The sequence below is a fragment of the Vigna unguiculata genome, chromosome 3, assembly GCF_037176805.1.
Source record: "Vigna unguiculata cultivar grain cowpea cultivar isolate G323 ecotype 2 chromosome 3, ASM3717680v1, whole genome shotgun sequence".
Classification (NCBI taxonomy): Eukaryota; Viridiplantae; Streptophyta; class Magnoliopsida; order Fabales; family Fabaceae; genus Vigna; species Vigna unguiculata.
This window is the reverse complement of record NC_140794.1, coordinates 10,474,011-10,488,600: the sequence shown is the minus strand read 5'-3', so window position 1 is coordinate 10,488,600 and position 14,590 is coordinate 10,474,011. Positions and strand designations below refer to the sequence as shown.

At 33.7% G+C, this 14,590-nt stretch overlaps 1 protein-coding gene across 1 annotated transcript; it reads right to left on the bottom strand.

The window, feature by feature from the left end:
• Nucleotides 1–10,603: 10,603 nt before the first annotated feature.
• LOC114178020 (sugar carrier protein C-like) lies at nt 10,604–13,835 on the bottom strand. The gene is made up of 4 exons (XM_028063693.2): nt 13,630–13,835; nt 13,185–13,507; nt 11,332–11,961; nt 10,604–11,229 (listed from the first exon to the last, which is right to left on the bottom strand). Exons 1-4 carry the CDS (start codon nt 13,760–13,762, stop codon nt 10,762–10,764), a joined length of 1,554 nt encoding a protein of 517 aa, XP_027919494.1. The 5' UTR covers nt 13,763–13,835; the 3' UTR covers nt 10,604–10,761.
• Between the last annotated feature and the right edge of the window lie 755 nt (nt 13,836–14,590).

The following is a 14,590-nucleotide window of genomic DNA, read 5'->3' as shown; positions in this document are numbered from 1 at the left end:
ATAACTTAAGTAAAATACTTGTGAAGACAAATGCACCGGTCAAAATTACTAGAAATCATCCACTCAATATTACAATTTAATAACATACTACCAATAAATAACTAGATTCAACATAACTATTATCATGCAAATCTTAAAAGAGTAAGTAAATAGTGAACTAAAACTACCTAAGCAAGTATAAAAAGGTATAAGGACTCTAAAAATCTATTTCTAAAAATTGAACCTTAAAAAAAAATTTCACTACCTTGACTTCTACCAATTTTGTCATTTCCATCAAACGTAATACACATGATTTTTTCAAAAAATTCATTTCTGTAATGTTGCTAAGAACTATACTTGATCACTATGACTATCTTTTTGGAAGCAGATTACTATTTGTGATAAAATCCACCATTATTAGAGATAAATTTTTCAATGCCACACCAAAACGATACAACTACGACCACCAAAATCTGATGTTCAAAAAAATCAACATAGTAAATACTCACCGCTTTTTGCTTCATTAAACCACAACGTCAATGCTTGGGGAAAACAAAAAAATTTTACCTTTAACCAAACGAAAGAAAACCTTGCAAACAAAGAACACTGTGATGACGTCTAAGAAGACTTTGAACGAAAAACAAGGGATGAAGAGACCAAATGTTGTGCCTATCACTGCATGTTCAAAACCCCCTTTCACTGGATTTCATCGGGATCACTTACCATTCACAGAATGGAACAAAGAAGGTACCTTTCGATGTTTCGGGGTGGTGGATTTTCAAAGGAGACTACCGGCACAATGGACTTCGCACGCATGGTGGACTTCGAAGGGGACAATGGACTTCGTATAGAATTGTCAAAACGAGTCAAGCCCGACGGGCCAGCCCGTTGGCCCACCAAAAAAAAGCGGGCCGGGTTAGAAAACAGAACTCGTCAACCCGTACCAACCCGACCTGTCTAGCCCATTAGACCCGCAGACCTTCTAAGTTAAAAAAAAAGTGCACATGCAACATGTGGTTCAAACTGAGAAAGAACACCCTCTGTTAAAATGCAAAAAATGTTATAGATATTTATTTACGCCAATTAAATTTAGGAACACGTTTCATTTGGAGTTATATATGTACACACCTACAACATTTAGTTCAAGTATAAGTTTTTTAGTATTTTATCTACACTAACCAATAATCATAAGAAAAGTTTTGCTTTGTTTTTCTTTTTGCAGGTGTGAATCTTCTTAAGTTTTACATATTTATTAAATGATTGTAATATTTTTCCTACACTAAATATTGGGTAGAACTACTTTCAAGTTTTTTATTTCCATATGTAAAAGCATGTAGGTCTATCTTTATTACTATCTCAGATTTTGTCATTACATTAATTAAAACCAACATTGTTAACACAAATAGTTGATGAAAAAAAAATGATTTGATAAAAATTAAGACAAAGATTTTTAGACCTCCAATTTTTTTTTTTTAAAAAAAAAGCCAAAGCTGGTCTGCGAGCCAAGTTTGATAAACAAACCCATTTTTCATTTACGGGTCAACCCGGCCCAGCCCGTTTATGATGGGCCAAAAACGGATAGAGTCAAAAACGAGCCGGGCTGGCCCGTTTTGACACCCCTAACTTCGTAGGCATGGTGGACTTCGTAGTGATGGTGGACTTCGCAGGCACAGTGGATAAGAGAACTACTTTTGGTCTACGAGGCACGGTGATATGCGAGGGTCTGCGAAGTTTTTAAAAAAAATAACTTTTGAATTCTTTTTTCACTTTGACGGCAAGGAAGTCAATGGTAGGTGACGGCAAGAAAGTAAACGGTAGGTTAATTTCATTAACCCCTTCAATCACGTGCCAGTCCATTTGTTGAAAGTAAAAAGAAGGTTAAAATACCTTTTTGGTCCCAATTTTCGTCAAGTTTTGTCAAATAAGTCCTAATTTTGGTTTTGCGTTCAAATAGGTCCCAATTTTCATCAATTTTGTTCAATTAAATTCTTTTTTGCTAACACTGTTTAAATCATTAATGACCATGAACAGTGACTACCACGTGTCACTTCGTGATTTTTTTGGATTTTTTTAAAAAGGTATTTTAACCTAAAAAAAATAAATACTATTTTCCACGTAAAAGAGTAAAAAAGTAGTTAAAATGGATGGTCAGTAAACCATTTTCTTAATTAATTAAGGTGTGATTAAGATTAAAGCAGCTGTCAAAGATTTGAGAAAATTATAAAAGGGAAAATTGCACAATATTTTTTTTTTTCATAACTCGAAAAAAGAAATCATGATATAAAGATTGTGAAGACTCAAATGAGATGCGGACACGTTTTTCTTAAATATTGTTAACATTAAATCTTCTAATATAAAACTTAACATACATTAAATAAATATGCAGGTCTCTTAAATATTATGAAATTTTTAAGTAATATAAAAATACTTTACAAAAATCCTTGTCATTTAAAAAATTATATAAAAAAAGAAATCACTACACACTAATCTTGATATAGGATGATAAAAGAGTTGTAATGAAGTCTCGAATTCGTGGTTTCACAGATTTGGATTTCTATTTTTGTATTTTTTGAAATGAAATTTTTATTAAAGATTTAGATTTAATGCCTTTACTATATATATATATATATATATATATATATATATATATATATATATATATATATATATATTATGTATATATATTATGTGTTTAATTGATGAGTTGGAAAAAAAGAGAGAAAAATAATCATCACATTCACCAAAATTAAATGAAAGAATAAGTAAAAAATAAAAATAAACTATAAGATATTTAAAAATAAAAAACAAAATTAAAAATATTTAAATTTATATGATACCTAAAACTTAAATAAACTGTAAATCTTTAACTTTTTTTTACTCATTTTTTTTTTTCAGTTTTGGTGGATTAGTTTATTAGCTTACTAAGATTACAAATGATGACTTGTTCACCATTAATTGTCAAGCCAAACTAAGATAAAGTAGTCTAATCTCAGTTTCATCCTTATTTTATATGACTCCACACTTTTTGTTCGTACTTATTTTTCTTCTTATATGATGTGAATGAAAAAATAATGTCCTGTTTGAAAATGAAGAAGATATTAAGTCATTATTTACTTATCTAACTCTTATTCTATGGATTTTCAAGTTAAAGTAGATGTTATCATACTTAATGCCAGGTTTAATTATTCGGGTAGTTAAAGTTTGGTTAGAAAATTTTATGTTGGTCTCAATTTTGTTTTTTGTTTTTTTTCCATTTGTATATTTTTTTAAAGATTGACTCAATTAGGTCATTTAAAAAAATAAAATACTAATAGAATGACATGCCATAACTCAATTCGTAGTATTTTTTTTTAATTTTCTTTACGATTTTTATTTTTGTTTTTAACCTATAAGGTATCGTGGTGTGACATGTGACACTATCAGTGTCACATGACACGATAGTGTTGCATGTTTTAATGAATGTCAAATGTCATTGTTCTATAAGCATGATCAATGAAAATACAATACTATATTTCAATAATAAAATTATATAATCATCACTCATACTATATGTTAAAATTAAAATAGACATAAGAAAGACAAATATCAATGTCTATGAAAATTAAATTACGTCTCAATAATTTTCATTACTTGAAATATATAGATTGATGTAAGAAGGACTTTATTCATAATGAATGCTTATACCGATATCTTTCATCTGCGATTAATCCACAAAGGAATTCAAAATGTAACTTTGATAAACATATGTTATAATAGAAATAAAACTTAAAATAAGAGGAAGGTGTATACCCTTTTTGTATTGCAAATGTTGTAAGTTTGATATTTTTAAAGATTTTCGGAGATTTATTTGTAGACAATATTTTTAGTTGTTGTACTCACATTTCCATCTTTGACAAAAAATTGGATTTTCAATCCTTTCTTTGTATTTACTTTATAAACAACAATATAAAATTGTTCATGTGTGAATACTAGATCTGCAAGGTAAAGTCCAACTCTTTTAAGGGATTATCCCGGATTCTTATTGATTATCATTACAAAACAAAGTGATATTAAGAATTGTCTTCTTTGAAATTTAGAATGCAATCCAAAATCAAAATACTTGTTACTTGATTAATGTAAAGCATAATAAAACTAGGTTTTATTGTTTTAATTCATTTGTTTTATATATAGCTTATGGAATAATGTTAATAATTCATGTGTTAGTTGCTTCAACCGAAAGAAGTAGTTTTTCAAAACAATAGATAATAAAAACTTATTTTAAGATTGTATTGTTTAAAGGAAGATTAAACGAATTAGTCCTATTATCTATTGAGAATGAAATGTTAAATGAAATTAATTTGATAATTTAATAAATAATTTTAAATATAAAAAAAAAGCTCGAAAAATAAATTTTAATAAAATGCTTCATTTTTTATATTTGCTTTAGGTCTTCCAAATATTTGAGCCGCCCTCATAACTGTAAGACCCACTTTAATTTTGTCCTAAAATTTAAGGGCCTCTCTTAGTCAGTTGGGCCTAAGACTGGCCCATAGGGCATCCCAAAACCCCTAACCCTCTCATGTTCTGCCCACTTTGCAAAATCAGCCATCTTACTCTTCTTTTCCCCTCAAACAATGCTCTGCTAGGGCTCGAAGCTCATTCAGATTCAAGTCAACTTAACCTTATTCTCTGCTCCACCTCTTGAGTATGCTCTTGAAGCTGTTGGGTTGGTTGCCGTAGGTGCCTGTGCTTTCCACTAGCATCTGTCCAGGTGAGGGAAGCTATGATTTTTCATGCTTTTATAAATAATGTGTCTTTTTTTGTTTCTGTTGGGTGCTCTTGATAATTTGATGTGCTTTTGATGGTGTGAAAATAATCGATGTATTATTTCTGGATGGATTTTTGGCTTTGCATGCGTGAGAGCAGGTGAGATCTGCTATGCTCGCCTAAGCGAGCTGTTTCTCGCCCAAACAGGAAGCTCTCGCCTAAGCGAGAATGGCAGTAACTTGCCCATTTTAGTTTCGAGTGCTCGCCTGAGCGAAGGCCTATCGCTTGAGCGAGATGGGCTAGCTTGAGCGAGAACTCGAAGTACTCTATGTTTTCAATCTCGCTTAAGCGAAAGTTTTTCGCTTGAGCGAGAGACCCTGTTGCCTGAGCGAGATTGACAGTTGTTAAATGCTTGTATGCTCCCATGATTGATTTGTTTACTCTTTTAAAGCATGAAATATGATGCCAATGTTTTATACAACGTGCTTGTGTTTTCTTAAATTTTTGTTGTTTGGGATTTTGTGTTTTTACATGTTGAAACCATTAAAAAGCTGTCAGTTTAGCTTAAGCGAGGGATTTTAGCTTAAGCGAGATCAGTCTCACTTAAGCGAGAATTTCTAGCTTAAGCGAGATCAGTCTAGCTTAAGCGAGACCAGTCTAGCTTAAGCGAGAATTGCTGCAGAATTTTAATTCCTTACTTTAACTTGAACTTGTGGATTGATTCAATTACTTTTAAAAGCATGAATTGGGCGAATGGGTATGAGTAGAATGGTTTATGGTCTGTGATTGATAAGTTTAACATGACCTTGGCATGTGACTTGTATGAGATGGTTGGTAATCAAAGTGGCATGGTGTCGGTATGAATTACACTTCTATATTCATGAATTGGGAAGGATGATTTGGAATGGATTCAACATGGAACATGTATGAGGATGGATTATAAAGGTTGGCATGAGATTTATAAGCATGATAAACATTACTGTTTGTTTGAATATGTATAGTATGTGGTCAGTACGTAATTCCTTGGAATCTCTAGGTGAGATTTTAGGGTCGTGCTTCAGTGGTCGGGACGTAATTCCATGGCCCCTGTTAGTGGGTGTCCATGGTGGTGCCCTATCTATATAATTTGGTAAGGATTCAAGGTAAGGATTGCATCCTGAGACTCTAAGGAGTCAGTTAGTCTCACTTAGAGCGAACTAACTTTTGTGGTGAGAGTAGCAGGAGGCCTGAAACTCATTAAGGGCTAACCTTGTGTGTGGGGGATTGATTCATTATAACACTTGTAACACATGGTTCGGGGGTGAGCAGCTCGGGGGTGAGCAGAGGTATCCACCACAAGTGCAAGCATCCGCTGAATCTGACCAGGTTATATGTATTCGGATGAGTCGAGTCGAGTCTTAGTGTATTGATTGGAAAGTCATAACCTGCTTGGATGATGTATGCATATTGGACTGTGAAAGTATATATGATTGCATGATAAAATCTTTTTGGCTCTAGCTTACCCTTACTTTTGATTGCCTTGTATGTTGTTCTTCTACCTTTGCGATGATCATCAATTTATTGATGGGAGCAGATGCGAGAGGCACTCGAGGTCAACAGGGAAGAGATGATTCCGCTGCATAGTCTACCTGGGCTGAACTTCATGTTTTATTTGGGCTTTTCTTTAGGGCTAAGGAATGTGTATTGTTTTACCCCTAAGGCTTTATTTCGAATATCGGCTATCTCTTACTCCTTTTGGGTTGTAGGCTTTGTAGTGAGCTTTAGTATTTCCTTCTAAGTACCTTGGATAACTGTAAGGAGTGACTTTATACTCCGCAACTACTCTTTATATTATCCGGTGTAAGATTTCATTTAATGATTTTATTATTTAAATGGGATGTTACAATAACATGTTATTATTAATGTGATGATTTTTAATATATTTTTGTAAAATTTTATTTGCATAGTATATTGTAATTAATGCTTTGTAATTTTATATTGTGTTAGTATATTTTCTAAATTTTGTAAATAAGTAAATTCTAAAAAAATAAAAATAATGCACTATGAGTATATACCAGAGATTAAAAGAATTAGAAATTAAAATTGAAAAAATAAAGAGTGTCTCGTTGACCTAAATGTAGACTTAAAAGAAATTATGACAATTAATGCACCAATTAAGTTATTACTTTTATAAGTTTCAAATAATCAATTAATGCAGTCTAATAGAATAAATTTAAGGAGAAATACACTATTTAAAAATTAAATTGCCATTCCAGAAAAGTTATCATAGTCCTTGTCTTCTAGATGATCTTGATTTAAAATAAAATAAGTGGTTTTTTTTGTACAAAATATTTATATAAGATGATAATACACTCTAATTGAAAAAAAAAAAATACTAATAGGACGACATCTCACATGTCAAATCATAGTAATTATTTTAATTTTTCTTGCATTTTTTTTGTTTATAACATGTAAGGTCTCGTGGTGTGACATGTGACATTGTCAGTGTCACATAACAAAATAATTTCACATGTCTGTATGAATGTCAAATGTCATTGTTTTATAAGCATGATCAATGAAAATATAACAATATATTCAATAAAAAAATTATATAATCATCATTCATACTTTATATCGAGATTAAAGTAGACATAAGAATGTCAAATATCAATATCTATGAAAATTAAATTAGGTCTCATAATTTTCCATTACTTGAAATATATAGATTGATATAAGAAGGAATTTACTCATAATGAATGCTTACATCGATATCTTTCCTTGCTATTAATCCACAGAGGAACTAAAAACGTAATTTTGATAAACATATGTTATAATATAAATAAAACTTAAAATAAGAAGAGGTCTATACCTTTTTTGTATTGTAAATATTGTAAGTTTGATACTTTTAAGGAGTTTCAAAGATTTCTTTGTAGGCAATATTTTTAGTTGTTGTACTCACATTTCCATCTTTGACAAAAATTTGGATTTTCAATCCTTTCTTTGTTTTTACTTTATAAACAGCAATATAAAATGCTCCATGTGTGAATATTCACTAGTGCAGGAAATAGAAATGACAGCGGTTATTTCCAGCTTTTGGCTTCGGGTCCGTAACCGAGGCATATACGGCCGAGGTAAAAAGGTAGTACTTTATGCCTCGGTTACAAACCCGAGGCATATTTAATATTTACTGCCTCAGTTTTTTCACAACCGAGGCCTAATGGGTAAACCTAATTAAAAATAAATAAAGCTTCTTCTTCCAGCAGCCTCTTCTCCTTTCCCCTTCAAACCACCACAACTTCGATCTGCCACCGCACGCCCCCATCTCCTCTTCACCACGCCACCGCGCAGCTAGCTTGCCGGCGACACCAATCGACGCCGGAGACGTCGCCATCCCTCTCGACGGCCCAACCACTTTGTTCTCACGCACACATCGACCCTAACCCTGAGAGCTCGTCTCCTCACCGCAATCGGCAACAGCTGTCGCAGGCGACACTGGTGTCCACCATGGTCGTTGACGACGAGAGCCTCGAGACATGCGACCTCCATTCTCCCTCTTCTCAGGCGCGACTCGGTCTGCTTCCGCGCGAACCCCAGGGCCTGCTTCCGTGCGTCTGTTTGATCTTTTGAGTGCAGGTTGAAGGTGATGGTTATCAATGAGAATGCCGCGGGATTGGAATGGGATGCTGCAGGATTGGAATGGAGAATGACTTTGAGTTTGAAGTGAAAACGTGAATGGAGGGGATTTGTACGTGGGTGCGCTGCTGCTACAGTGAAGAAATTGGGGTTTTTTAACCCTACGAAGGGATACTGCCTCGGTTATTCGAAACCGAGGCATATTCTACACTTACTGCCTCGGGTAGGCGCTGAACCGAGGCATATATTACCACTACTGCCTCGGTTATTACAGAACCGAGGCATATTCCTTCAGTCAAAAAAAAAATTCAAATTAGGGGTCAACGCAGTGGTCAAAATAATTACGTGTCTCTACTGCCTCGGTTAAGAGAGAACCGAGGCATATTGCATCAGTGAAAAAAATAAATAAATTAAATTAGTGGTCAACGCGTTGAGTCAAATTTTTTTTTAGCTATATGCCTCGGTTATTATGACAACCGAGACATAAAAGTTGAATTTAATTACAAAACTGCCACCGCGTGCTTTTATGCAGCGGGTCCGCATGAACCGAGACATATACAGCGTTGTAAAAGCTCTAAAATGACTAGTGATTGGACGTGCAAGATAAAAAGATTCTCCTCGACTTTTATTGATTATCATTGCAAACTAGAGTGATAAATCAAAAGACACTAAATTTATTCTTGATATTACAGAAGCATAAATCACATTTTTTTTCTAACTCATTAACTTGCAACATTGTGTCATTACAAAGACCTTTTACTTGATTAATGTGAAACATATTAGAACTAGTTTTTATTCTTTTTTAATGCATTCGTTTTATATATAGCTTATAGAATAATGTTGTTAATAATTCATGTGTCAGTTATTGCAACCAAAAGAAATTTCTCAAAGCTAAATATAATAAAAATTTATTTAAGATCAACAATGCTTTAAGAAAGATTAAACAAATTAATCCTATTATATATCGAGAAAGAAATGTTAAATGAAATTAATTACGACAATTTAATAAATAATTTAACATAAAAAAAAACTCAAAAAATAAATTTTAAATAAACGACTTTATTTTTTATGTTTGTTTTAGACCTTTCAACCTGTTGAGTCGTCCCTTGATAATATGTTATTATCAATGTGATGATTTTTAATATATTTTTGTAAAATTTTACTTGCATAGTATAATGTAATTAATGTTTTGTAATTTTATACTCTGTTAGTATATTTTCTAAATCTTGTAAATCAATAAATTCTAAAAGAATAAAAATAACACACTCTGAGTATATACGAGAGATTAAAAGAATTAGAAAAAAATAAAAATTGAAAAAAATAAAGAGTATCTCGTTGACCTAAATGTAGACTTAAATGAAATTATGACAATTAATGCACTAACTAAGTTATTACTTTTATAAGTTTCAAATAATCAATTAATTGAGTCTAATAGAATAAATTCAAGGAGAAATACACTATTTAAAAATTAAATTTCGTGCATTCTAGAAAAGTTATATATCATAGTACTTGTCTTCTAGCTAATCTAGTTTGATTTAAAATAAAAAAAAGTGGTTTTTTGTACAAAATATTTATATAAGATGATAATACACTCTAACTGAAAAAAGTGAGTGCATTAGCGTAAGCATAAGATACATTTATATTATTTTGTTAAATATTTTAAGCCAATAAATTATATTTTTGATTTATGAAAAACAAATTCTATTATGATAAAAGGTATTTATATTTTTAGTTAGTGATAATTTTGTAAAGTATTATAATATGATTTAGAAACAAATGGTGAAAATGATGGATTGAAAGAAATAATAAAGAGATCTATTTTAAAAAATATATTTGCTAAACTGTTTCACATGGGAGTTATTCATTTGGAGTTTAATGAGTTTATTTTAAGAGATTTTGGTTTGATTAAGAACAAAGACGTTGTTTTTGGATGCAAACAAGGCAACGGAAAACTTTCAACGTCTGGTGTTAACATTTGATTAAGACGGATAACTGAACCCGGCATGTGTGTCGGAGATCATTATATTTTATACTATTATTCGTGATTCTTTGTGATCACTCTGCAATCCAAAAATTGCTTTCGATGGTCAATGATGATGAATCAACGGACTTCCCCATTGCTCATTTATTCCTAACTATTGGACCCTTGTCACCGACATATCATATGCATAGTTTCCAACACTGAGGAATCCTATTGGATGAAGATGCACGAGAGAGAAACAAAGTTGTTCAAAGTATACCAATTTGTGCAATTGCAAGAGGGAACTTATGAGAAAAATAGCCCTTTAATATTTAGAATCAATTCCAAACATGGACATTCACATTGACACTACACCAACCAATAGTATGATTTTCCAACAAAAGAAAAGAAAAAGAAAAAAAAAAGCTAGTCATTCAGAAAAATAAACAGTTCATGAAGAAGAACTACACTTTTATAGCCCCTTTGCGCATCTCAACACCATTGGCATGATCTTCATGATCAACGAATCTGGACCAGAACGGGTGTGCCCTCCAGACCTGGCCCATTTCTTCAATTGGAATGCCCTTGGTTTCGGGCAAGAAGAAGAAAATGAAGAATGTCATCACCAACACAAAGAAGGCAAAGAAGATGAACAAGCCAAACTTCATGTGGCAGAGCATTGTCAAGAAGATTTGCGCTATCACAAAAGTGAAGAACATGTTCACGGACACGTTGATACTCTGAGCTGCTGAACGAATCTCCAATGGAAAGATCTCACTGGGCACCAACCACCCTAGAGGACCCCATGACCAGGCAAATGCTGCGACATAAATGCAGATGAACAGAACCACAACAACTGCATACCACTTTGGCAAATCACCAGGGTTCCCGTCAATTCCAAACTTGGCTCCAATAGCAGCAGCAACAACAGCCTACACACACACACACACACCAATAAAGCTAACTTTTTTTAGTACAAACACCAAGGTCAACAATTTTCATTAAGTACATTGAAGATTTAAGTTAGAGGGTACCTGGCAAATGAGCATTTGAACACCGCCTTCGAGGAAAAGGGCTCTCCTACCCCACTTATCAACACCGTAAATTGAGACACAAGTTGCGACAACGTTGACCACACCAGTGATCACAGCTGACATTAGAGCAGCATCGTCCTTAAACCCAATGGAGCTGAACAGGACAGGGGCGTAAAACATGATGACATTGATTCCGGTGAGTTGTTGGAAAAATGGAATCAACACTGCCATAGTGAGGTGGGGTCTGTACTTTCTTTGCAACAAGTTCCTCCATGGGTGCTCCACTTGTCTCGAAGCTTCACTGGCTTCAACTAAATCATTGAACTCTTCGTCAACATCACTCACACCACGGACCCTCTGAAGCTGAGCCCTGGCTTTCTCGTGATCACCCCTTTCAATCATGGAATTGGGGGTGTCTGGAAGGACCAGTGATCCAACTGTGATTATAAGGGCAGGGACCATTGCACCGCCCAAACTCAACCTCCATCCCCAACCACCTTTGATTTTCGCAAAGAAGTAGTTCAACACATTCGCCACAAGTATTCCAACTGTGATCGACAATTGGAACCCAATGTTCAATGCTCCTCTGTATTTGTATGGAGCCATCTCAGACAGGTAGAGCGGCACAGACTGGTAAATTAAAATTAACTTTCATCAGTAAAAGCTGAAATAAAATAACAACATTGATATACAAATATTTTTACTGATTCACATGTTGTAATGGAATTTAATTAAGAAAAAAAAAGTGTGGGACCACGGGTTCTTCTCAACTTGTAAAGTTTATTAGTTGGAAAAGTAACGTGGAAAACAAAACCTGGCAACGGAAAACTGGAGTAAGATTTCTATTTCTTAAATTCAATATATTTTTTTAATTCAACGCCGTGGAAAATAATGTAAAGGAACGTGGGAACAAGAAGCGAGGATGACACTGGCGAAGAAAAAAGTGGAAAATAGTTAAGCCACTATTAGTAAATTAGAGGAACCAAGCTCCATTTGTGTCATACTAATCCAGCTATCGCTCTCAACAACACATGCTAAGTAAGATTCTTTGTTTATCATTCAAACAAGCCCAATCTCCTATGTTTCAAAAGGGATTAATAAAAACAAAAAGCAGAGTCACAAGTAGCCGAAATCATTCACAGTTTCATACGTAGGGTAGAAAAATAGCCCCAAAACAGAGTGAAGTAGGGAAAATGAATAATTGGGAAGTAGACGACGACTTTTTGAATCAATAAAAAACTACAATCACATCCAATGAATGCCTGAAAATTGAGAAACCTAATATTAACTACGTGTCACCAACTTCCTTTTCTACAAAAGGTTTTCTCTTTCTGTCAGAGTAAATGAGACGTATGATACATTCATACAGAGTTCTATTTTTTATAATAATTGCCCCTTTCTCCAGTGGTAACTAAGCATGAAAAGATGAATCAAAATAAATACTTATCAGATCTGGGAAAAGGGTTATGTTCAGAGTCAAGTAAAACAGTGCACAACGGACAAATTAAACGACAAGACGTCGTAATGCTCAATTATCGAGCAAAGAAGTGCACAAAACGACGGGCACGAAGGAATAGTGTCTGGGACATGGTCAGAATGGTTTCGTGTCTTAAAATTTGAAAAAGCATAGATTTTGACTTTTCTTCACCACAGAGAGCGAATATCGGAGACATACCCTTCCCCGTGTTGAAATTCAGCAAAACCAAAAATAAAAACAAAAATATTTTTGCCAAAACAAAAGAGGAAAAGAAGAGTTTGTTGGGTAAATAATGGAAGTTTTAATTAAAAGGGTTTGAATTGACAGCGACTCATTTACTTAAAAAGTGAAAAGAGAGCGTAGAGATTGAGAATACCTGATTGGCGAAGCCGATACCGAACCCGAGCAAGATCCGACCCACGATAAGCATCCACACGTGTTTGGCGAAACCGTTTATGAGAGCACCGACAAGGAAAAGCAGGCCACCGAAAAGCATGGAGAGCTTCCGACCATACCGCCGCGTGATGGTGGAGGCAACCAGCGACGACAGCAACGCCGCCAGGTACAGCGACGAGGTGAACATCGTAAGTGTCTGGCTGTCGTATTGGCAGTACTGGTTCGTCGTTTTGTCCAAGTTCTTTTTCCGGTACACCGACGGGAAAAACTTGAGCAGAAACGGATCCATGGACGTGACCCCACCTGATCATAGTCCCACACGTTAAAACAAACAACGTTACACACTGACACGCAGACATACATCATAAGCCAGAACAAACCGCTACCGCTAACATAAAAAGTGCCGACATGTGATTCATGCGTACCTGAAATTCCGATATCGTAACCGAAGATCAAACCACCCATGGCTGCAACTATGCATGTTACTGTGACGAAGGGAGTGAGGCTCCCAGGGTACGCCTTGCCCCCTCCGGTGCTTATTCCTCCCACCGCCGGCATTTTTTCCTATCTCTTTCTGAACAAGACAGAGAAACTGAAGATGAAGAAGAAGAAGAAGAAACAAGATGGAGCTTTTGATTTGAGACTGGCAAGTGTTTATATAGCAACGGTTCCTTACTTTTAATCATCGGATGAGCTGTCAATGATGATATAATGTTTACATATGTTTATCTATAAAATAAATATTTGATTAAAATTTTATTTAAGATATGTAAGTTTTAAGAAATTGTTAAGGTAAGTGGCCTCGGGACAATTAATAAATACTTATTAATTCATTTATATCATCTATTTTAGACTAATTAGAGATATTTTCTACTTTTTATATTAATTCAGTGTTGATTATATTTGACAGTGATATATTATTGTTACTAAATGGAATTAAATTAGTTATGACTCAATTATGTTTCAGTGAATAAAAACTTTTTTTCATTTTTTGCTCATATTTCGTCGAAGGAATATTTTCTAAAAATAATTAAATCATTGAATACAGAAGGAAAAATATTTAGTACTTGCCCTGCTATCAAATTTTCTTTCCATAGATTACTGACTAAATAAAAACCGTCATTTTTAAATGAAACACACAAAATGTATTGTAACAAAAAAATAGTTATTATAAACGTTTAAGAGCCTGTACATAGGCTTACCTAAAAAAAAAGATCCTTATCTTATTTAAGTCCTCCACATAAACTGTATCGTATTGATTTTAAAATGATATAAGATTATAATAAACTATTATCTATATTTTTTGTTTAGTAGATAATAAATAAAAAGATGGAACATATCTTTTTCTTTTGTTTCAAATGGATGGGAGCATATCCAATATTTCCT